Genomic DNA, 24,297 nt, shown 5'->3' with positions numbered 1-24,297 from the left:
TAAAATCTCGGTTTCCAGTCAGATTTCCACTCCAGCCGGGAAGGAAAAGGTCCTGATATTCCCACAACTTTCCCAAAAAATTCCTCAACTTCCCTGGCTTTTTCCGCCTGGGATAATCCAGGAAATCCGTGCCGGGTGGGAAACTGTGCCGGCTGCAGGTCGGAGCGGTTGCATTTCATTCTCCGTGTTAAATATGTTGGGATTTAGATTTTCTGTGCCGCGCGGTCACGCAGTGCTTTAACCCGCAAACGGCCTCAGATTTACCACGATCAGCGGCTGGATTTGACACTGGCGCCGAGAAAAGAGGAGCAAGATTCAGTTTCAGTGCCCAGAATGAAAATCAGCTTCTTTGGTCGAGTCAGTTTGCAGATACGAGGAATATAATTTGTCCGTTTGCTGCTGCGGGCCTCATTACGTATGAAACAACACAAGTTATCATTAAGACAATAGTGCATATTGAGTTAAAAGGCCGTTACATGGCAGTAAAATCGTGGTGACATTAAACGCACCACTGAGTTTACACGTTTGTCCCGACTTCCATCTTCAGAGCAATTACAGTGACAGTAAACGCAACAGTCTTAAAACGCCTGTGCAATTCTTAGTTTGTCTTCAACACACTTTCTCTCTCACACACACACACACACACACACACAGTCACAGTAATCACATCACTGAAGTATTTTCCCACTCTTCAGAATGAGTGGTTTTCCTGTTTCAACACACACACACTCACACCCACAAACATGCACAGCGTTCGCCGACACTGAAATACATTTGTCCAGTGTCTTGTTGTGTCCTACACACAGCTGGTGACAGTAAATGTAACACTTCGCCTGTGTAAACCCTCCCACAACTGCAACACACATATTCACACAGCCGCAGGGTCAGTAAACGCAGCACCGAGTGTGTGTTTGCTTCATTCTTCACAAGGAATCCGAACAGTGACCATGAACGCAACACTGACTGAACCTATAAATATATTTGCAATGAATCATGTGTCTTCAACACACACACACACCCATACACACACACACACCCAAGCAGTGTCAGTGAACGCAGCACTGACCTTTAACCCATTTGTCACGTTGTTTGTGTGTCCTGTTCAGCGACTCTTCACACCACAGTCAGCGAACGCCTCAAGCTCTTATTACAGTCCTGCAGTTTGCATTCGCTTTTATTTTTAATTCATCAGTTCGTTTTTATTACTTTCAGTGTTGCTTTTCATCTGTTTTTTGTAATATGAGGTGTTTGTCAGGAACGAAAAAGTTTTGTGTGATAAAAACTCAACGCAACTTCATTCCATCTTAGAAAAAGTATTCGCTTACGACAGATCAGCAAGCAAATAAACAAACAAACTGACCGAGAGGAAAACTAAGGACATTTTCCTCTACAGGTTTAGTTTATTTTAGTTAGTTTTGTAAACACACTACAGTTTCAGTGAGTTTCCATTTTTTGTAAAGCCTTGTTTTTATTTTATTTTTATTTCACTTCACGAAAATGTTTCTTCACATCTAGTTTTCGGTATTTTGTTATATTTTGTTAACAGTAATTAAAATTGGCTAAGAGCTCCATCAGCCCGGGGCTAACTGGCTTTTCACACATGCACCTTAGAAAATGGGACATTCCTGCTTTTAGCCCGGGGCTGACTAAACCCTAACCCTGACGGTTCAGGTCTGAGGTGTGACTCAAGGTCAGAGCCAAGACTACAACAAAAGCCTCAGGATGTCTGCTCTCCAGTCAAACCAGTGCTCCCAGTGCTCTGAAAATACCTGATTGGACTGGAAGGGAAGGGGTGAGTCCAAAAGGCTCAAGTCTGACAGGTCCTGAATCCCAGTACGGGGCGTCGGGTTCTGTCACTTGGTCTCATGGTTTCACACCAACCCTGAACCTCCGTCGGAGCGTGTTGTTCCCCAGGTTTAGGTTATTTCTGCTGTTTAAACGGTTCATATTGCTATTTTTTATATATTCCTCGTTTATAGAGTATATATTGCTTGCTGCTATTTATCATCTGTTTATACTGTGAATTTGGACATTGCCCACATCTATGCACATTGTATACATCGATGCACATGGTTTTATTGTTTTTTTGCACATTGTTTTTTTGCACATTGTTTTTTTTTTTTTTTTTTTTTTTTGCACATTGGGTACTTAGATCTTAGATCTCGAGGGTCATCTTTTATTCTTTATTTTTGATTTACTTATTCTTTATTTTTGATTTACTTAATCTTGTACTCTGTGGATACTGCTGAAAACTGTGAATTTCCTTCGGGATGAATAAAGTATCTATCTATCTATCTATCTATCTATCTATCTATCTATCTATCTATCTATCTGATCCTCAGGTGTGAATCGCTCTGCAGCCCCGGGGCGAAATGTTTGGCCCGAGTTAACAAGTCCAAGTGTGACTCCACAAAAGAGCTACACACGTTTGAGCACACACACTGACACACACAAACACAACCAGCGACAGTGAACGCAGCACCGGCCTTTAACGCATTTGTCCACCTCACCTTCACAAACTGAATGTCAGTGAACGCACCACCGAGCTATTCGTCCAGTTCTGCTTGTGTCCTCGACGTAACTGGTGACGACAGTGACCTCAAACGCACCACTTTGCCTGTGTAAGTGTAGCTCTTTCTATGTCTTGAGCACACACACACACACACACACACACACACACACACACACACACACACACACACACACATAAAATAAGTGCCAGTGAATGCAACACTGACCTTTTAAAACATTTGTCCATTTCTAGTTTAACACAGTTCTGTTTCATCACGCCTCCAGATGACATGAAACACATCGAGCTAGACAAGTTTGTGTGTGTGTGTGCAGCCTACACACACACACACACACACACACACACACACACAAAATCAGTGCCAGTAAATGCAGCGTTGACCTTGAATACATTTGTCTGGTTCCATTTGTGTCCATAACACAACAGTGACAGCGAATGCAACACGAAGCTTGCCTATATGTTTGGACAATTCTTCCAATCTCTTCAACACACACACTCACTCGTACACACACACACACACACACACACACACACACACACACAACCAATGTCAGTAAATGCAGCAGAACTACTTGTCAAGTTGTTCTTGTGTCCCCAACTCAACTAGTGAACAGCGAACGCAGCACAAAGCCAGCACATATGATCGTACATTTATTGCTATGTCTTTAATACACACACACACACACACACACACACACACACACACACACACACACAGACACACACACACACACACACACATGTACTCAAGCAGTGTCACTAAGCACTAGGCCTGTCCGTTATCTGGGCTCCGGTGATTCGGTGTCTCTGATTATCAGAAACTACTCGTCATGTTAGTTTTACATTTTTTGTACAATTTTTTTTACAGTGTTGTGTTTCTCATGTGTCATATCTGCACACTGTAAAAACAAACAAACAAGCAAACAAACAAACAAACAAAACAGCCTTCACTGTTCCTTATGCCAGCAGACAGAGGAAGATGATCTGAGTCTGAAAACTGAAATCTGAATACCAAACTAATGAATATCTGAGCAGCCTGTAAACACACCTTTAACCTTTAACACGTCTTTTTCATTTTCCACCCAGTCGCCACTATAAAAATGTTGTCAACGCTAACCAACAAATGGGTTGAAATGTCGATGTTTCCTTAGCAAATATATGATGCATATCAACATTTACAGCCACAGCCAAGGTGGTGGAGCCGGCGTCAACATTACATGACTGCTGACATTAGCCTGTTAGCTGCTTTAGCCTAATTCTGCCCACTTTGTTAGCCTCGTTAGCCTCCAGGTTAGGGTTAGGAAGAAAAGGTATGACATGACCTTTTCTTCCTAACCTTAACCTTTGACCTTTAACCTTTAAGGTTAAGTGACGTTTCAAAGTGTTAGTTAAAACTAACATACTAACATTCATACTTCTGTTTAAATTGTTCATATTTCTATTTTTTTTTATATAATCCTTGTTCATAGTGTTTATATTGCTTACTGCTGTTTATCATGTGTATTCTGTATATTTCTTCTAAATTTGCACATTGACCTACCTCTATGCACATTTTATACACCCATGCACACGGTTTTTTCTGTTTGTTTTTTTTTTGTTGCACATTGGTTTTTGCACACTGGGTTGTACTTATTTTTTTTTTTTTTTTTTTTTTTTTTATTGACTTATTTAATCTGTAATCTGTGGATACTGCTGAAAACCTACGAATTTCCTGCGGGATGAATAAAGTATCTATCTATAGCTGGCTAATGTTCACTAAAAACACATGCAGCTCTGGCTTTACCTCCTAATGTTGTGTTTTTTGCTCATTATATAAATATATATATTAAAAAAAAAAACTTAGAAAACAGAAAATACCAACATTTTTTTTTTATCTGTCTGTTTATACACAATAAAGTGTCAGTAAACACAACATTTAGCCTGGGTGTATCTGCGTTTCCTTCTATTCTACGTCTTTAACACACACACACACACACACACACACACACACACACACACACACACACACACACACACACTCACAGAGTCATGTCAGTGAACGCAGCACGGAGGTGTGTGCTCAAAACAACAAGTGACCGCAAACGCACCAGTTAGCCTGTGTGTACATGTTGATGCAGTCTGCCCATACCTGCTACACACACACACACACACACACACACACACACACACACACACAGAGTCATGTCAGTGAACGCAGCACGGAGGTGTGTGTTCAAAACAACAAGTGACCGCAAACGCACCAGTTAGCCTGTGTGTGTACATGTTGATGCAGTCTGCCTATACCTGCTACTCACACACACACACACACACACACACACACACACACACACACACACACACACACACACACACACACACACACACACACACAGCTTACCGGCTGGCATTGTCGGGCTGTGCCGCAGTTCCTGTGTGTTCCGGTGGGTTAGTTAGTGAGCTGGTTAGCTGGTTAGTTGGTTAGCGAGCCTCCATGCGGCGGGTCCGGCTCTGTGGCTCCTGAAGGCGGCTCGGCTCGGCTCGGCTCGGCTCGGCTGGGGTCCCGGTCCCGGTCCCGGTGCCCGAGGCTGGGTGTCACACAGCGGTCAGTCCTCCGAGCTGAAGCCGCAGCTCCGCTCCTGTCAGCGGCTACACACACACACACACACTCACACACACACACACACTGTCACACACACCGTTAGCCGCTGCTGTGTCCGGCTCGCAGCAGCAGTCCGCACATTGCGTTAACCCGGGGCGTCAGATGATCGGCTGCGGGGCCACCTGGAGCCGCGCGGACGCAGATTACAGCCTCCAGATTACGCGGCGCCTGCTTCCTGTTTCTCGGCGCTGCTCCCTGCCAACGGGACAAACACGGAAGTGCGAGTGTGAACCGCCTCGCTTTGAACGACATATGCTGCCTGCTGTCATGGCGACGAGGCGGCGCGACCTGCACAGGTGTGACACGGCTGTCACGCTTTCAGTAGAGGTCACGTGTCGCTGCTGAGGAAAGGTAATGCAGCAGAGATCATCATCATCATCATCATCATCATCAGATTCAAAACAGAGCCACAACAGTAATAAAAAAAAAAAAAAAAAAAAAAAAAAAAAAAAGATAAATAAATAATAAAATAAAAATAAAATAAAATAATAAAAATAAAATAATAAATAAACACAAATAAATAAAAAATATAGAAATATATTAAATCAATTAATACGAATCAAATTAACCACATAAATGTCCATAAAAATTAAAAAATAATAAATAAAAATAAAAATCAATGAAAGACAGAAGGAAAATCAGTGAAAGATAAAATACGAAGGTCAATAAAAAATCTGATGAAGCAAAGGTGTTAGAGATAACAGTAAAGGTTGAAAAAAAGACAATAACATGAAAAATGTAATTTATTTTTATTGTATTTTATTTCTGTCTTTTACATATATTGGCTGAAAATGTCAAAATAGTAATTAGATGAATATTTATTTTACCTTTTTCATTTTTAAAAGTGTTACTGAATGATTTAAGATGAGTATTTCTTTATAATGATAATAAAAATAAAAATAATAATAATAATAATTATTATTATTATTATTATTATTATTATTATTGTTGTTGGAATATATTAATTAATTTATTTATATTTATTCATTCTCATGTGTGCCTTTAGTGTCATCACGTAAACTCCAGCACCATACAGGAAGTTAACCAGAACAGATAGTAGGGCCATCGTTTTTATTTACTTTACACTAGAGTTTCACTAAAATAACGCCGCGGTGACCGAACCCGACACAAACCTGAACAACATTTTAAATTTCTCAGTTTGGCACTTTTATTTTGAAGGGATGAGGTGGATGAGAGAGAAAGATTGAAGATTTGTGAAGGTTTTATCGGTTGAAATTTTAATTTTACAGCCACTCCTGCAGGATGATGTCACTGTTAAAGATGCTCTGCTTGACAGGCAGTAGAGGTCATGTGAGGTCATTTCATGGAGACTTTAAAATCCCCACTCTGGAGCTGCTTGAGATTTGCATCTAACCCTGTTTACCTTTAACCTTCACCTTCGTACAACTCTTAAAAGCATGTGCACTTCAGTTGTTGGGCTAACCCTCTGGAAAAGCCTTGAAGTGGCCATAAAAATTTGCAATAACATTTTTTAAAAAATTCAAATTTAGCTACAAACAATTATGAATGGACAAGTATAACATGGAGGAACTCAAAAAGTCGAAAAAAAAAATGTGTGTGTAAAAAATATGTATGTTTTTTTCTCCTCTCCTCTATTTTTGCTGTCGCCAATATTTTTTTGCTAAAAGTTTTTATTTTATTTCTTTATTTATTTATTGTAATATAGAGTGATTTGATATTATAAAGAAGGGCCCGGACCAGAGCAGCTCTTTGCCTCCTTCTGCCCCGTCTCCAAAGCATCATGTGTGTTTTCTACATGTTAACTACATGTTTATGTATTTGTTATTGAGATATTTCTGTATCTTACATTTGGTGATCTATTTGTTTTTCAAATCGAAAATGAAATCAGTGACTGACGGAGTCGAACGCTGATGGAGGTCAGCAGACGGCGGGCGTCCAGACAAACAGGCGAGTTACTGGGAACTTTCTTGAAATAACTGCCAGTGTTTATGTTTAAAGTGTGCGAAAGTGCACTGTGCCTGTATATGTGTGTGTGTGTGTGTGTGTGCATGTGTGCGTGTGTGTGTGTCGGTGCTTTCTTAAGCCCTTAAGGGTCTTTGCTGTTTGCCGTTGCTCAGCGGCCTCAGAGCTGATTAAGAGCTTTTGGCCTGCAGATGGTGGAGCAGGCGACTGACAACGGCCAGCGGCACGAAATGATCCTATTCTGCAATTAATCTGCAGCAGGGGACACTCACATGTCACTACTGTGTGTGTGTGTGTGTGTGTGTGTGTGTGTGTGTGTGTGTGTGTGTGTGTGGCGGGACATGCTGTCATTAGTGAGCAAACACAAACAGATTTAGCAGAGCATCTCAGTGCTGAGCGAGTACAGGAGCCATGAAGGGACAATATTACTTAACTGTTACTTACTGCTGATTTAATGATTACTGAACCAGTGAAGGGTTTTTTTTCCTGAGCGTCTTTAGAGCTGATAAGGATGCTGGTGCTGGTTTGATGTTGGCCCAGTGGAGGGTTTTTTTTTTTTTTTTTTTTTTTTTTTTTTTGAGGAGGGGATTAAGTAGACTGTGCCCTCTTTTCTAACCTGATTTTCCCTTAAATTCCCCCTTAAATTCCCCTCTAAAGTCTTCCTCAAATTGTTTGCTCCATATTACAGGACAGAGTCTCCTCCATGTTGTGTCTCTTCAGCTGCAGCTGCATTGAAGCTCCGTCACACTGATATTGAGTGAAATATTCAAAGCCAAGATGTCATTTTATGGCTGCAGCATCACATCAAACAGAAAAGATCTATCTGCATGTCTGCTGCATCATTTCTGGAATTCAGCAGCTCATGTTTGGGATCTTTGGAAACCTCAGGATCTCCACTAGAATTTAAAATAAAGCTGTGTGGGTTTGAAGAGAGCTCGGCCAGGCAGCAGTGACGAACCCACCCGTGGGATGGGATGATTTTGTTTTTACACATTTGTTGGGTTTGTGTCTGGGCCTGGAGCTGGACTAGAGGAGGAGGAGGAGGAGGTCTGCAGCGCTTCGTGCCAACCCATGTAGGGCTCTGAAAAAAGGACTTAAAGAACCTTAAAATCACTTATGTAGACATGTCGGATGAGCTGCAGACGGGGCAAGCCTGACTGACTGACTCCAACATGAAGAGCGTTACAAAAGTCCAAAAGAAGAGATAAAACATTGTAAAGCTGCTTCCAGATCCATGAGAGAGAGAGAGAGAGAGAGAGAGAGAGAGAGAGAGAGAGAGAGAGAGAGAGAGAGGATTTTATTTGAGCAACAGACCTGAGACTGAAGAAGCTGCTGCTGACCACCAAGCTGATTGGTTTATCACATTTTAAGGCAGAAGAAAACTCCTTTCTTAGACTTCGCTGATGCAGCTGATGACATGATCAAATTCTACTTTGCAATTGGATTCAGGAACAAGGAAATCCTATTTATTTTAGCCCAGAATCACAAGGTTGTTTTCTTCTCCATCGGCCCAAGTCACAGCAACAGACTCAAACCAGCAGGATTTCCTTCTGACTGAATCCAATAGGAGAGGAAAAACTAGTTTCACTGTTTTTTTCCTCATAAATTTGTGGCTTTATAATCGCAGACTTTGAGTTTTTGTTTCACAAATTTACAACTTTTTATCTCAGAGTTTTTTTTTTCTCATAATATTACCCCCCTCCCCCGGCTCTGTATTTATTTATTTATTTATTTTTGTCTCCCTACAACACCTTAAATCAGACAATCCCCAAGATATTTACATCAAAAGAATATATGACACAGTTCTCATTCATTTTTGAGTTTTTGTCATAAATTCACAACTTCACATCTCATAATTTCTCATTTTTTTTTCTCCCAAATTTGTGAGTTTTTTTTTTCTTGTAAATTTATCATGTTAATCTCGTAAATTTTAATCTCACGTTTTTTTTTTTTTGTTGTTGTTTGTTTTTTTTTTTGTAGCAATACCCCATAGGTGAAATTATAAGAAATCGAAAAGGAAATTATGAAATATAACAACATGTGCTCTAGAAATTTGTAAAAATTGAGTCCAACAAGAATATTACAGCAACATATACAGAAATAAGAAATTGAGAATATATACACATAATCCACATTGAACTACTGCACAGCTCTACAGTTATTGAGTATATTGCACAGTTCAGTAGTTACATATACATTTAAATAGAGTACTTTTATGCTGTCCTCTGTTTTACTTTCATTTAGCAGCAAGAAGTTTTTAAGGCATCCAACTTTTAACGTCCTCAAGGCAATCAAGAAGCCAGAGATGCAGGAACCAGATTTGGCTCATTGCTGTGCACAGGATGTTTTTTCTTCAGGGACGAAAATGGATGAATAAAATAAAATTAAAAACGTCTTTCTCTGCTTTGACTACGAGTCTCCTGGAATTCCAACTGGCCAGAAACTCCAAGTAACTCCTGACACAGCAATATTTAATATTTATTAACAACCAGCCCCCACAGATGGACGACGTGATTTATGCAACGAGGAGGCAAAAATCCTCACAACCCCCCGTCTTTAAAACATCACCAGCCAGGCCGGTAAGAGGTGCAGTTTTAACATCGGCTCTCATCTGTGAGTCAAAGAGGAACCAGCTGAGACTCTGTGAACTGTCCCAGCTCAGAGAAATGAGTAATATTCAGTGATATTTCCTGCTGTGTGAGTGAGAGGAGGCACCGATGCCCAGCACGACACTGATCTACAAGCAGGACGAGCCAATACATCGGTGATCGGGTGCTGGTTTCTCAGCAGCTGGAGGACGGAGACTCCAGCTGCTCTGAGCTCTGGGGTTTGTTTTGCTGCAGGAAGTCAGAACTCGTCTGAATATTGACGAGGAGATTTTTGTCTCATGATTGATGAATATCGACGAGGGAGGGAGCTGTGAATCGGTGTTTGTCCGTCTGTCCATTCATCACATCGTGGAGTAACGTCCAAATGAATGCACGGATTTCCATGAAATATGAAGCAAAGGAAGAAGTGCCGAACTTTACACACTCTGGGCCCTATCTTGTGCCACCCGCTATCCGCTGCCACTACCCGCTACCCGCAAATTGCGGATTTAGGAGCTTCCGCTATCCCTAAACGGTATCTTGCGCCACCCGCTACCCGCTATCCGCTATGCCGACTCGTCATTTGCGCCTGGAGGTGTGTTCGTGGGCGTGTTTCATGCGCTATCCCTAAAGTTTGGGCTGTTACGAGAGCGCGCCCAGGCGGCTTCAATGCGCGCCCCGACGGAGCCTCGCCTCGCACACGGTCGGACTGATACCGGGACGTCGCCGGAATGGACTGAGTATATTACTCATATAGACTGTTTAGAGGAAAGACTGTTTTAATTGGACACTTACGCCAGCACGTTTTATTGTTTTATCATAAGCCAGCAGCTGTGCTATATTTTTATTTTTTATATTTTATTTGCCCAATCTACCTTGTCAATAAATTAGTTTACACATAGTTCCACCTCTGCCTCTTGTGTGTGTGTGGTGTGACCCGGGGATTTTACTCAATCAGTACAACCTTGTGACACGTCCACTTGGACACATGTGGCTCCACCTCCCGAATTAACTCGCCTATAATAAAATATATAATATGTATATAAAGCCAACTTGCTTTAGCCTCAGTAGAACCCCTGAGAAAATCTACCTCCCTCTCTCCATCGCGGGTTTAGGATTTAGGATTTAGGATAGCGCAGCCTGCCCTTAAAGGCAATGGCACCTGGCACACTGATTGGTGTAACTGCCGTAACGCCCAAAACACGCCTATTCATAATATAGCGGGTAGCGGAGGTGTTTTGCGGATAGCGGGAGGTGCACAAGATAGCAACTTTTACGGGGGAACGCCTCTTCCTAAATCCTAAATCCGCAAATAGCGGGTTTAGGGAGTCTGGCGCAAGATAGGGCCCTCCATGTCCAAAAAGTGGGCGTGGCCGTGGGTGTGGCAGAAGAGCAGAGGGCTGTTTCTCTGTAGGAGCTGCTCGACAAAATCTGAAGCCACAATTAGAGATCACTGCTATCAAGTCGCTTTCTGAAGCCCGGCTCTCTCCTCTGAGCTCTGAGCGCCTTCACATTAAAAGCGGCGTTTGGTCATGTGACTCTTCTTCTGCACAAAATGGACCAATCACGTGCCGCCAGCTTCACTCAAGAGGAACAAACTGTCATCAAGGAGAGCAAAAAAAAAAAAAATATATTACTGTGGCTGCAAATGAGGCTAGAGAAGAGTGTTCGTACAAGTTATCTTCCAGTTTATTTCTATTAATTAAACATAACACTCAAGAATTGCATTTAAAACTCACATGAAAGTGCTGAGCAAAGAAGGATGATATTATAATTTATCAGGAAGGTATGAGCAACAACTGTCAGCAGCATATTTAAGATCAAAACAATAAATAAAATTTTTAATTCAACACACCCACAACAACAGCAATAATGATAATAATAAAAACAGCAATAATGATAATAATAAAATAATAATAAAAATAAAATAAAGATAAATAATAAAATTCTAATCAAATTAATAGTAATAATAACAACCGCAATAATTATAATATTATAAAAAAAAATCTTAAAATCAAAATGTATTCATAACATTATTTTATATTTTCAAGTATTTTTAAAAGTTAGATTAAAAAATGACCTGTATTTTTTTTTTTTTTTTAAATGAATGCAAGCAAGCAAACATTTGAGTCAGAATATAAATTGTACACAATTAAGTGTGAGGTTAAGTTTTTCCCTGCACATGCACACACGCACACACACACACACACACACACACTTCTGAATTGTTTCCCATGTTATGCTCTCACATTAAAGTGATGAAGTCTTGTGTGACATAAAAGAGAATAGATGATTTTTATATTTCACAGCAAACACACAAGTACAAATCAATCAGCCTGTCTCTCTCTCTGCAGACACACACACACACACACAGGCACACACATGCACACACACACACAGCGTCCCAGCAGCCGGGGCTGGAGGTGCAGAGAGCTCAGAGCCTCAGTTTGCACTTCAAAGCAGCCGGGAGAGGCAGACCGCTGATGAAGGCTCCACCTGCTGAAGGTGAACTTCCTCCTCCTCCTCTCGCCACGTCGGCCGGGTCGCACCTGAGCAGGATCATCTCAGCGCCCGTCACGCTCCATCTTCAGCACTTTGGAAATTAGCCTTTTATTTAAAACCGAGGCGAGGACGCACATGCCCCTTTTCCACCAAAAAGCACCTGGTTCTAGTTCGGTGCTGGTGCTAGAGCCGGTGCTTAACTGGTTCCAACAAAGAACCGGTTTGCTTTTCCATCGGCCAACAGCCAAGCGGAGCCAAGTCAGAGCCACGTCATGACGTCATCGTAAAACGTGATCACGTGGGTGTGCGAGACGCTCGCTGGAATCACAGCAACAAACATGGACGAGCCACCGTAGCGATGCAAATACTGCTCGTGTCTTTACAAGCCTAAAAAAAAAAAAAAAAAAAAAAAAGCCAGAATTTCCCTGGTTGGGATCAATAAAGTATACCTATCTATCTATCTATCTATCTATCTATATCTATTGCGATCCAGAGGCGAAAAACGCATTTATCGCTGGCTACCTGTCGTATTCGTGGTCAGAACGAACGGTGACTATGTTTAGCTTTACGTTTATAGCGATCGCTGCTCCCGTTTGGGTCTATAACCCCGCCCACCAATGACGTGGTGGGTCACGTCATCGGTTCTTTCTCTGGCTCCTGTTCAGCCCCTGCTTGAAGTCGGTGCTTGCCGTCACCAGTTTGGAACCAGTTTGGCCGGTGCTTGGGCGCTGGCAAAACAAAGAACCGGTGCTAAGTCAGGCACGGGCTCCGAACCAGCCCTGGAACCGCTTTGGTGGAAAAGGGTTAACAGAGCCACAGGTGTGAGGCACCAACCTTTATTCCACCAGCGCCGCCCCTCCATCACCCCTGCACCGCAAAAACTCCTCATCTAACCAAGACTCACACTCTTACATCTAGCAATAAAGTCTCTTTGATCTTTTTTTGAGAATAATATACTATGCAAGAGCAGATTGGGTAAGATTTGTAAGCTTATTTTAAGAATTCTTGTCTTTTTTTCTGACTTAGTAAATCTTAAAGGCAGTGTTTTTACATAAAAATCAAGATAAAATACTGTCCGAGACTGTTTGAGGCCAGATCGTGTCTTTAAGACTCTTTTTAGCTGTAACAACCCAGTACCAACCGTACACAAGCACTGCAGAAATTAACCATCCGAACATAACAAATAAATACTTAATTTGAGAAATAAATTAAATTATGTGTCAGTGCATTAAGATCATTTCACTTGGTAAGATTTCTCGAAATAAGAAAACATATCTAGGTTTTACAAAAGTCAGATATCTCTTGAAGTCAGTAGTAAAACACTCTAAGTTGAGTATGAAGTCAATAAACTCAAAACGAGCTTGTCAGTTCTCTCTTGATCTGAGGGAAAATATCTCAAAAGCAGAGCCACTAAACAAGATTATTTTTCATAATTCAGCAGTCGTCATCATTAGCTGTTCTGTCAACATGAGACAAAGCATTAACACTAAAATGAAATCAAGCAGACAGAATTGACAGTGTCAGTTATTTATTCAACTTAATTGCTTTCTGAAAGATTGTGATGACTGAAGGAGAACAGGCAGGGACTCAAAAGCACAACTTAACACCGGATAAAATTAAACTCCGTCTTTAACTGCAGATCAGCTGCAACAGTCACAGGCAAGGCAACAGGTCCGGTCAGGTCTCTGTATTTAGATAATTTAGTTAATTTTTGCAGCGTGCCATGACTTGGGCCGATTCAGAAGAAAACAGTCTTGTGATTCTGGGCTAAAATCTCCATGATTTCCTTGTTACTGAATCCCACTGCAAAGGCAGATTTGATGCAGTCATCAGCTGCAGGCCTGATAAGTCAACACATGTGGAGCCTGGGACAGAAAAGGAAAAGAAAAACTATTTATCCAAGTTTTCTCGTAAATTTGTGACTTTATCATCTCAGAATTTGTGAGTTTTTCTTCCTCAAAAAGTTGTGAATTTTATCTTGTAAATTTACGACTTCAATCTCTGAATATTACGTTCCCTCCCCCGGCTCAATATACACTACTCACAAAAAGTCAGGGATATTTGGCTTTTGGGTGAAATTTATGGAAAATGTAAAAAGTTCACGCTGCAGTGATATTATATCATGAAAGTAGGGCATTTAAGTAGAAACATACACTGACTTCCTCATCTCAAACAATTTCTTGAAACAAAAGCCAACAACAGTGGTGGATATACCACAACAAAAAATGTCAGTGTCAATAACTTGTCATGTGCCCTTGAGCATCAATTACAGCTTGCCAGCGACGTCTCATGCTGTTCACAAGTCGACTTATTGTCTGCTGAGGCATGGCATCCCACTCTTCTTGAAGGGCGGCCCTCAGGACATTGAGGTTCTGGGGTACAGAGCTCCGAGCCTCTACATGGCGACTCAGCTGATCCCATAGGTTTTCTATGGGATTCAGGTCTGAGAAAGTGCAGGCCACTCCATCTGAGGTACCCCAGTCTCCAGCAGCCGTTCCCTAATGATACGACCTCGATGAGCTGGAGCATCAAACACCTGATGTGAATTTTGCCGTTAAACTCCTTGTTAGAGAACAGCAACTTGTGCAAAAAGTACTGAAACACTGAACAGTTGGACATGTGCATTCAAAAGTTTACAGAAGGTCACATTAAGTTCACCTGTAAAGGTTATAATGCATTTTAGGTTCATCCTGAAATTTCACCCGAAAGCCGAATATCCCTAACTTTTTGTGAGTAGTGTATATATTTTTTTCCTACAGTGGCACCAATATGCCACCGTATTACACAACAGATAACAAATTAAAATCTTCTCTAAAGGCGCTACCAAAGGCAGCAGTCAGAGATATTTAAGCAGCCAAATCTGTTGAAATCCTGACTAAACCGAGGGAGAGATGGCTGCTGACTGAGTGTGACACAAGACTCCCTCATTATCAGTTTAAACTTGCACTGTTTCAGCTGTAATTCAGCTGTAATTTGCAGTGAGCTCCAGCAGGAGATGTTACAGAGCGGTGTGTGTGTGTGTGTGTGTGTGTGTGTGTGTGTGTGTGGGCCCTGCTGATCTGCTGAAACCCGCCTTTAATGGCCCACACCACGCGGGAAACTTCAGGCATAAAATATGTATGACAAAGAAAAAAAAAAAAGTTCTTTTCTGTAGCCGATGCCGGGGCTGTTATTTCGTTTTGTCTCAGATGTGAAAGGTGTCACCGCCTCTTGCCTCCGCCGCTCCTCTTTCCTCATCGCCGGGACAAGAATAGCACCGTTTAGATCAAGGTGAGAGACGAGAGAGGTGCCGCGATGAAAGCCCGGAGAAGTTTTGAATGTACCTGCGCCAGGGAGATTAATGTTTCTGCGAGGAGGAAAGTTGGAGAAGAAGGAGCGTAATGGCTGCCGCGTCGCAGGCAGGCGGTGATGGAGGATGCGGGAAAGTGCAGCCGATCAATTTGAGCCCTGCACACAAACTCCGCTGACTTTTCCATTTTAACAACCTGGTCTCTTTAAAAAGTTTCTCTTCCTCTTTCTCTGCCTTGTTATGATGCTGCTTTTCTGGTTTTCTCTCGGTGGCTGGCTTTTTTTTTTTTTTTCCTTTATCATCATGACCCTGAATGGTTCTTCAGTCTAGATTAGGGCCACAGCTAATGACCGTTTCCATTCCTGATTACGTTTTCAGTGATTTGATTAGTCGTGTGGTGTATAAAGTGTGGAAAAACAAAGCCAAAGTTTTATGGGAAGAGATCAGATGTGATAAGCAGCCAAAAAAAAAACCCTTAAGTATTATTTTTTAAGATAAAATGATAATGCATAAAAAGGGAGATATTCTTGGCATTTTAGCGAAGCTGGAATCAGACACTGGTTGGTGTTTTTACTTGATAAACCCTCAACTCCAAACTACCTCCATCCTCGGCAGCTGCAGACTTTTTTCCGGCTCTCTGGCAGGACTTTGCGAGCGCTGCAGAGTCCGCGGGGCAGCCAGCTCCATCAGGCCAGGAGTGTGTAATCAGTGCTTTAATTATGCTCTTGAACTTATTTATGCTGCTTTGCAATAAAAAAAAAAAAAAAAAAAAAATCCAACTTGTTCCAACAAATTAGATTTGCAGCAAAATGATTAAAACATCATCTGAAGCGAGGAACTCCAGCCTCGCGCGGTAAGTCGATGCTGTCGCAGCAAAACAGCCCGGCTCTCGGCGCCTCTCCGAACTCCTCCTCGGGGTCAGATGTTCGCCTTTCATTAAAAAAACGGGAGGAGATGCAGCAGCGTGAGCCGGAGCTGCAGTACCAAGCAGTGTCAGTGCTTACACACATCAGCCCTGACACATGTAAAATTCTGGGAGACTCTTAATATTTATGATTTTTTCCCTCATCATCTCAATCTCAGCAGCTTAAATCTAAAATGTAGCTCCAAGTGTCATACAGGTAAGGCTAGCAGTAACAGTGAAGAGCTGCGAGTGGCCAATAGTGTGGCTCATATCTGTGATAAAACAGTGGCAAAAACTCCAGTTCACAGTTAGTGTGAATATATGAAATGAAGAAGGAGCCGTGTGATGCTGGGGATCAAAAAGGTTTTACTGGTAAGTAAAACGTGGCTCATCAATATAGCAGCTGCATCACCAAGCCACTTTATTGTGTTGTGTTTTGTGCTTTAAAGTGCTCTTCACTTTTGTACGGTGGTGTATCGGGGCCTTTGTAGACAAAAAAAAAAACATGCAGTGCTGTGGAAGGGGGGTAATATTCTGAGTCTGAATCTCAGAATTTCCAAAATTAAAACTGTAAATTTGCAAGTTTTTCCTTTTACTTTCTTTTTTTCCGGTCCAGGCTCCACATGTGCTGACTCTGAGCAAATTCTGCTTTACAACGGGATTTAGGAACAAGGAGATCCTGCTGATTTTGGCTGACATTGCCGTGCGTTGGCCCTATTCAGAAGAAAACAACACGATCATTTTCAAGTTTTTTTCTCCTGTATTTGTGCGGTTTTTGTGGCCTCATAATCTAAGACTTTTCAAGTTTTTTTTCTCATAAATTTACCACTTTTATCTCAGAGAGTATTGGAGTTTTTTTTCGCACAAATCTATGACTTTAATCTCAGAAATTCTGAGTTGTTCTTTTTTTTTTGGTCGGAATAATACCCCTTGCTCTATTTATTTATTTTTTTTTGTTTGTTGTTGTTTATTTGTTTTGCAATGGCCCTAATATGCTGTCATAGTTTTGAGCACTAAAATTAGCGAATCAAAAATTTCTGCTCTCCAGCAGATTGGTTGACACTGCATGCCAAAAATACCAAAAATACCAAAAATACCTGGATCTGTGGTGTAAAATTTTACACTAAAGCAATGATACCACACCAGGCGATTTTCCGCACCAAGAACTACAGGAAATAGGAACAGACGAACATGTTCTCCTGTATTTCTTGTTCCAGGTGTTGATGAAGGTCCACAGTCCTTTGTTAAGGTTGTGGTTCTGTGGTGAGAACCAGGCTAGCCCATACACTGTACGACCAAAACACACAGAGCCACCTGGAGCTGTAGCCCCACCTGGTGGAGAAGTCACGCCACTGATGAGCACATAATTGGAAGAGTCAACATGGTTCACATTCAGTCGGTCCGACTCACTGATGGATTACCTGTTTATTCCATGTTTTTTTCTCAGTTGATAAGTTCTTCACTTCAGCAGATCTTTGCTAATTTTGCAAGGCAACTACATAAGAGAAATTCAAAGAAAAAAAGTGGCTGTTGTTGCAAGTTTGACCTGATGGTGGTGCTGTAGAGCATCGAATATGGTCTGACACACTTTTGGGTGATAAGCGGAGCCATGGTCATTTTAGCTAAAAATGGCTCTGAAGCAGACAAATTATTTACTGCAGACCACAGATCCTTAACTTGAGCAAACCTGCACCTTGTATTTTCTAAAAAAAAAAAAATAAATAAAAAATAAATTAATTAATTAAAAACCCTGGTCTAAAAGTGTTGGTGTAAAACTACACATGCAGCAGTCACAGCTTGACGATAAAATTTGAAAATGCAAAATGACACAAAAACAGCAGAAATTCATGTCAGAAATCAGAGGTTTTCTGGTGAAAACATAAAGTTGCTTGGCACAGCGCCACCATCTGGCTGATTGCTGTAATTTTTTGTTGCCTGAGCAGTGCAGTTTAAATGCTCTGGGGCTAAAAGTCTCCAAAGTCACAGATCATTACGGTGAACGCTCGGTTATACCTGCGTTAGTTACCGGCCTCCTCGGTGGAGATCTGCTGTGTGACTGTGAGCAGCCGCTGAGTCTGCAGGCCGGTCGGTAACGAAACGGCAGAGGAGACGAGCAGGAACGCCGGCTGAAATAACCCGAGAGCCATCGATGCGTTTCAGAGCCGAGGGGGAAGTCGCAGGAATGAGTCACTCTGAGAGGGGAGGGAGGAAACGAGGGCCGGTGTTCCACTGTCAGTGTGTGTGTGTGTGTGTGTGTGTGTGTGTGTGTGTGCACTCCATGGATTCTGTTTTATTCATGTGGAGTTAAAAAAAACAAAAAAAAAACATATAACCTGTAGGAATCCCTGCTGGGATTTCAGTCCCATCAAACAGGAACTCAGATGTCTCCTGCTTTGTTTTGGCCGCAGCGCAGCGATGATTCATTGTCGAGGCAATTCACTTACACTGATGGAATAAGCCAGAAAACAAATAAATAAATAAATAAATAAATAAAGGCAATAATAAAAATGAACCGTACAGGCCCAGTAAAATCCTGATCAACAAATGTGATGCACCCTAAATATTTTGGTATTGCTGTAGATATCGGTGTTTTTTTTAAATTAGAATGATAGTAGTTGGTCTTTTGGTATTGATGTGCTATATTAGTATTTTTTCTTGTTTTATTTTATCTATATTTTATTATACTTTTTAAATATTATTTTATTTTTATTTTTATGATGTGGTTGGTGACATTTCAGACTTTTTTGTGAATTTATATTTGTTTTTTTTGTTTGTTTTTTTGGTGTTGTTTTTTTTCCGCGTTGCAGTGATTTTTATTGCTCCTTGGTTAGATATGATTTCTCAGCTGAAGCCTCGTGTTTTGACCTCCAGCAGAAGTTCAGTTCAGTATAGCTCAGAAAATAAAAAAAAAAGAAAGAAAGAAAGAAAGAAAGAAAGAAAGACAAGGAATTACAAAAATGAAATACTAAAATACAAAAATGAAAAAACAACTAAATATAATGAAAAAATAAGTTAAATATCTTCTGACATAGAAAACTTATACAAAAACAAACAAACTGTTAAAGTCATATAATTCTTTTCCATTCAGGCAAGCTGCCAAATATCCAGTTTGTGCAAATACAATGAAAGCATACAAGGTACATAAAAATGATATAAAAAAATATATAAAAGTAAAAACCATAACAGCAGATCAAAAACAATTAATATCAGATGATAACAAGCCTATAAAATGAACAGATAGATGACAGAGAGACAGACAGAGTTCATGTTTCCCACCGTAGGGGGCAGAGTTGAGCTGCTGTCCTGCTGAGAGCTGCAGCACTCAGTCACACACACACACACACACACACAGACAGAGACGTAGCAGAGGTCTGAAGTGTGTGAGGATTAGATGAAAACTGGGGCATGATGGGAAGGTTTTAGCGCAGAGTGAGGCGGGGAGGAGGGAGCCTTCAGACGGCTGAACAATGAGCCGACACACAGGAGGCAGAGCAGCCGCCTCCCCCCCGCCACCCCCCCACCCCGCCCCGCCCCCCTGCACTGAGGAGCGACCAAAACAGCAGCAAACAGACAGACTGAGCCACGTTACGTCTCCATCAGCGTCTCAGAGGCTCGTCCCACAAACCTCAGCACAACAGGACACCGTACACACCTGACGCCAACATGCATCTCCACGTGTGTCTCACCTGTCCACCTGGGATCTGATCTCACTTTCCCGCCCTGCATGCAAATAACATCATCATCATGTCATTTCAGAGAGAGAGAGAGAGAGAGAGAGAGAGAGAGAGAGAGAGAGAGAGAGAGAGAGAGAGAGAGAGAGAGAGAGAGTCCCCGCTTTGCTTGGCCTCCTTCCACGCAAAAAAAACAAAAATAAACTGGCATGAAACAGGCAGCAGGTATTAAACAAAAGCACTACGGCCTCATTTTAATGCAGCTGTCAATCACTCGAGGCAACACTGACACAACACGCTGTGTGCAAGCAACGCCGGTACGAGATAAGATCCTCGAGACACGACCCTCACGCCGAGGTTGGTTCAGTTTAGCTGTTTTGTGAGCTGAATGCAAGACGAGTCAAGATTTTTATGTGTCACATGCATGAATGTACAAGCACAGCAGCAGTGAAATGTGATGGCAACAACTCCAGCACCGTGCAAGTAAAATAAGATAAAAATAAAAATAAAATACAAAGTATATATATATATATATATATATATATATATATATATATATATATATATATATATACAGGGTGACCCAAAAAAACGGGAATTTTTGAAGTGCGTATTGGCAGACTTGAGCAAGTGGCAGCACAATTTTTAAAAAATGAAAATTCCATCATTGTTTCTTAAATGGCAGGTTTTCAGGTTTCAATTACTATGAATAAAATATTTTTCTTCCATCACTCTTGGTTTTATTGGATTGTTAAAAAGTTCCCGTTTTTTTGGGTCACCCTGTATATACACTCCTATATACAATCCTACATACAATATACAATTATGGACATTAAATGTGCAGTAATATAATAAATAGAAAGTAAGGGAAGTGTCAGCCTTATGGAGTCACCCCTTCCCCTCCAGTCTTTACGTGTTGCAAAAATAAATAAAGGCCCTTGTGCTGTTACTAAATAGGGCTTATGTACATTTATGTGCTGGGTTTATGTCCATAGAAAAGAGATACCAGTAGTGCAGTGTAACAGTTGCAGTCCAGTGCACAGCGACTAAACGTGTTCATGAGAATATGGTATCGTCTGATATCGATCGCAGAACCCCGAATCAAATCGAAATGGCATCGTGGCAGACTTTGTAATATCGGCAAACACCGTATCGTTGCACAAAGAGTCGATATATCGTCGTATCGTGGTGAGGCCTGTGAGTTTCACCCCTAACAGATGGAGGAGCTGCTCGACTGCATGATGAACTCTGAGCAGAGCAAATGAAGAACAGCTTCAGCAGGTGGATGGGGAGTGTTTTCTCTAAGCAAAGGGCACAAAAACAGAGGGCTGATTTTTTTATCCGCAGATAAAAGGCCTCTCACGCGGTGTTGGTTGTGTACGGTGGTGATGGTAGTATATGGTTTATTGTTATTGTACAGGGGGTTGGGGGTTTCGGGACTGGGCTGGGGTGGCTGAGGAGCATGGGTGATGGGCGGGCTCTGCGCTCTCTCTGCTGCCCTACCTGGCCTTGTCCCTCAACACTATCCTCAATATCAATATCATATTATACACTTGAACAATTAGTCCAGTCATTTTATGAAAAAACCTAGGACAAATTGCAAGAGAAGCAAACTCAACTGATTTTGGATCCTCAGTTTGTCCTGAGTGAGGGGGAAAAAAGTCCCAAGAAATCCCATTGGTGGAAAGTTTTGAAAATCACCTATTTATGACCACATATTACCAAAAAACACTGTTTTTAACACACAGGGGAAAGGGGTTCAAAATTTTACTTTCAGATATCACTATAAAAATTCACAAGTTGATTACACACACAAAGACAAGAAAAAAAGTCAATTACAAGTTCTTTGAATTATTCTGTTTACACATGCATATCACACATCATCTGATTTGATATGCGCTAATAAGGAATATAAGGAATAAATGCCAGAAGAGACATTTAAACAGTGGATTAAAAGGTTACTGTATATATAGTAAAATATATATAGTAAAAATAGATTATGAATCAAGACACTATTGCTATCATGCGACTGCCATTACCACTCTCACACCGCTATACTATTATTATTATTATTATTATTATTATTATTATTACTATCATACCATTATTAGTTAGATTTAACATATTGTCACCATAGTATTTTATGCCATTTATTATTCCATTCTACACTATGTTAACACATTAACACAAGAAAAAAGGGAAGGGAAAAGAAGAGGGAAAAAAAGAAAAGGAAAAAAGTACACACACACACACACACACACATACACACTCACACTCTCTCTCTCTCTCTCTCACACACACACACACACACACACACACACACACACACACACACCCCTTTATGCTACTACTGTTTTACGTTTTGGTCTTGTCTGTATTTGTATTGTATTTGTACTCACCATCACTGCTCTTGTCTTGTATTGTTGTTTATGTGTCACAAGCAAAATAAAAAAAATAAATAAATAAAAATAAATAAATAAATAAAAGGCCTCTGACGCGGCGTGACTCGGGGAGGCGGGTCATCTGTACGCCTCCCTGCTGCTGTGACTCCTTCGTGTCTGTTCTGCTGTGCCGAATCAATTCTTGATGAACAAGCGATTCTTATTCTGGTCTCGTCTCGTCTGGCCTGCTGCTGAGTGTAAACGCCTGATCCTGCAGATGTGACGGGGATCAAACTCACGGCAAAACTCGAGCTCTGAGCCTGAACACAGGGCGAACACCTTCCTCTCGCTCTTCATTTCATTTGATATTCTTTTGATTGTTTCTGCACATCAAACACAGGCAGCAGAGTCTCTTAATTCTCAGCTTCTCAGCTCTCTGCTCTCCTCTGTGGCTGTTTTGTGTTTTTTTTCCAGCGTTAAAACATGAAATATTAAACATCTGCATCTGACATTTCAGTCATTCTTATATTTGGAACAAAATACAGTGAGTGATGATGGCCTCGTCTTGTCTTGGATTTCGTTTTCACCTCAAGTCTCGTGTCAGAGGACGGAGATGTTTTCAGGTTGAGCTACAGGCACACGACACAGAGCTCTGTGTCACACCCAGTGCAAGGCTTTTCCCCATCCAGCGCCCCCTTGTGGAAACAGCAAAGTGTCTTATGTCCATCTGAGCTCCATGTGTGTGTTGCTCTTAAAATGAGCTGAGCTCAGCTGCAGTGTTGCTGCTGAAAGTGACTGAGCAACAAACCGCAGCTCTGAGGTCAGTGCTGCAGGTTTCTCTGATGTTTGAAGCTCATTATCAGACAGTGATGGTGGCCTCCATAGGGGGCGCCGGCGAGCGTCCGCTCTGCTTGTCCCACACACAGGGACGCTGCTTCACCTCAGGGAGCTCAGATGGAGTCCTGATCTGCTCGGGAGCTTTCACTCCGTCTCCTTCCTTCTTACCTGGAGAATCCTCCATTAGAACAGCAGCCCACCAAGGTGGGACTCACCTGGCTGTTAGAGGGGACGGGAGACGGCGCTCTGATTGGTTTACTGCATGTTACGCCCAAAACACAGCCAGGATTACTGAAGAGACTCAGGACAAGCCTTTAGAGCCAGGAGCCTGGAGCAAAGCCTTTTTTCTGCCGTTAAAACAGTAAAAGTGGACATCAGGACATTAGACATTTGTCAAGATACTGAATTCCATCTTGCATCAGAGCAGCGCCTCATTTTAGGTTTAAGTGACAAGGCGAGTTCACTCATACGACAAGACAGTGGCCACAACAATGGCCACCGTTTTGGAACAGGCGCTGATTTGATTGGCTGATGAGAGAGAGGCGGGGCAAATCCAAACAAGAGAGCCAATCAGAAACAACGATCAGACTTTGAGGGCATCCTGCCAGATGAGCGGAGTCTGTCTGGACGTAGAGACGCTCCTGTTGATGCTGTCGAACTCAAATGTGTCCCAACGCCTCGTCTGGGAATCTGCCACAAGACGACGTTCCTGCACCGAGAAAAGACGCAAAGCAACATATCTGCATATCAGCTTTGTACCAAAAAGGATATATTCCCCTTTGTGTTGCTATTTTTTCTTTGTAACTAACTTCCAATCACGTTTATTCTGAAATGTAATTGTGTGTAAGTAGTTTCTGTCCGCTGCCTCGTTCAGGCTGCAGGAAAATCAGATTTGTCTCTCCAGTCGGATCTTTAAGACGGACTGTGATCAGATCAGATTCGTGTCTCCAGACATCACCAAGCTATCTGCAGAGGTTGCTACGGTAACGACGGTAACATGCGCTGGTGATGCT

General features: G+C 41.7%; 1 protein-coding gene across 2 annotated transcripts in view; it reads right to left on the bottom strand.

The window, feature by feature from the left end:
• efr3a (EFR3 homolog A (S. cerevisiae)) overlaps window positions 1-5,412 on the bottom strand; it is a 216,968-nt gene extending 211,556 nt beyond the window's left edge. Inside the window, exon 1 of one of the 2 annotated variants that reach the window (XM_030073685.1) lies at window positions 4,908-5,412. In XM_030073685.1, coding sequence (XP_029929545.1) covers window positions 4,908-4,917 — 10 coding nt within the window. In that variant the 5' untranslated portion in view covers window positions 4,918-5,412. The remainder of the gene's footprint in view (window positions 1-4,907) is intronic. The other variant, XM_030073686.1, reaches the window with a different exon arrangement.
• Between the last annotated feature and the right edge of the window lie 18,885 nt (window positions 5,413-24,297).

Source organism: Myripristis murdjan, chromosome 17 (genome assembly GCF_902150065.1).
Source record: "Myripristis murdjan chromosome 17, fMyrMur1.1, whole genome shotgun sequence".
NCBI lineage: Eukaryota > Metazoa > Chordata > Actinopteri > Holocentriformes > Holocentridae > Myripristis > Myripristis murdjan.
The sequence above is the reverse complement of the archived record's forward strand: the minus strand, read 5'-3'. Positions and strand labels throughout refer to the sequence as shown.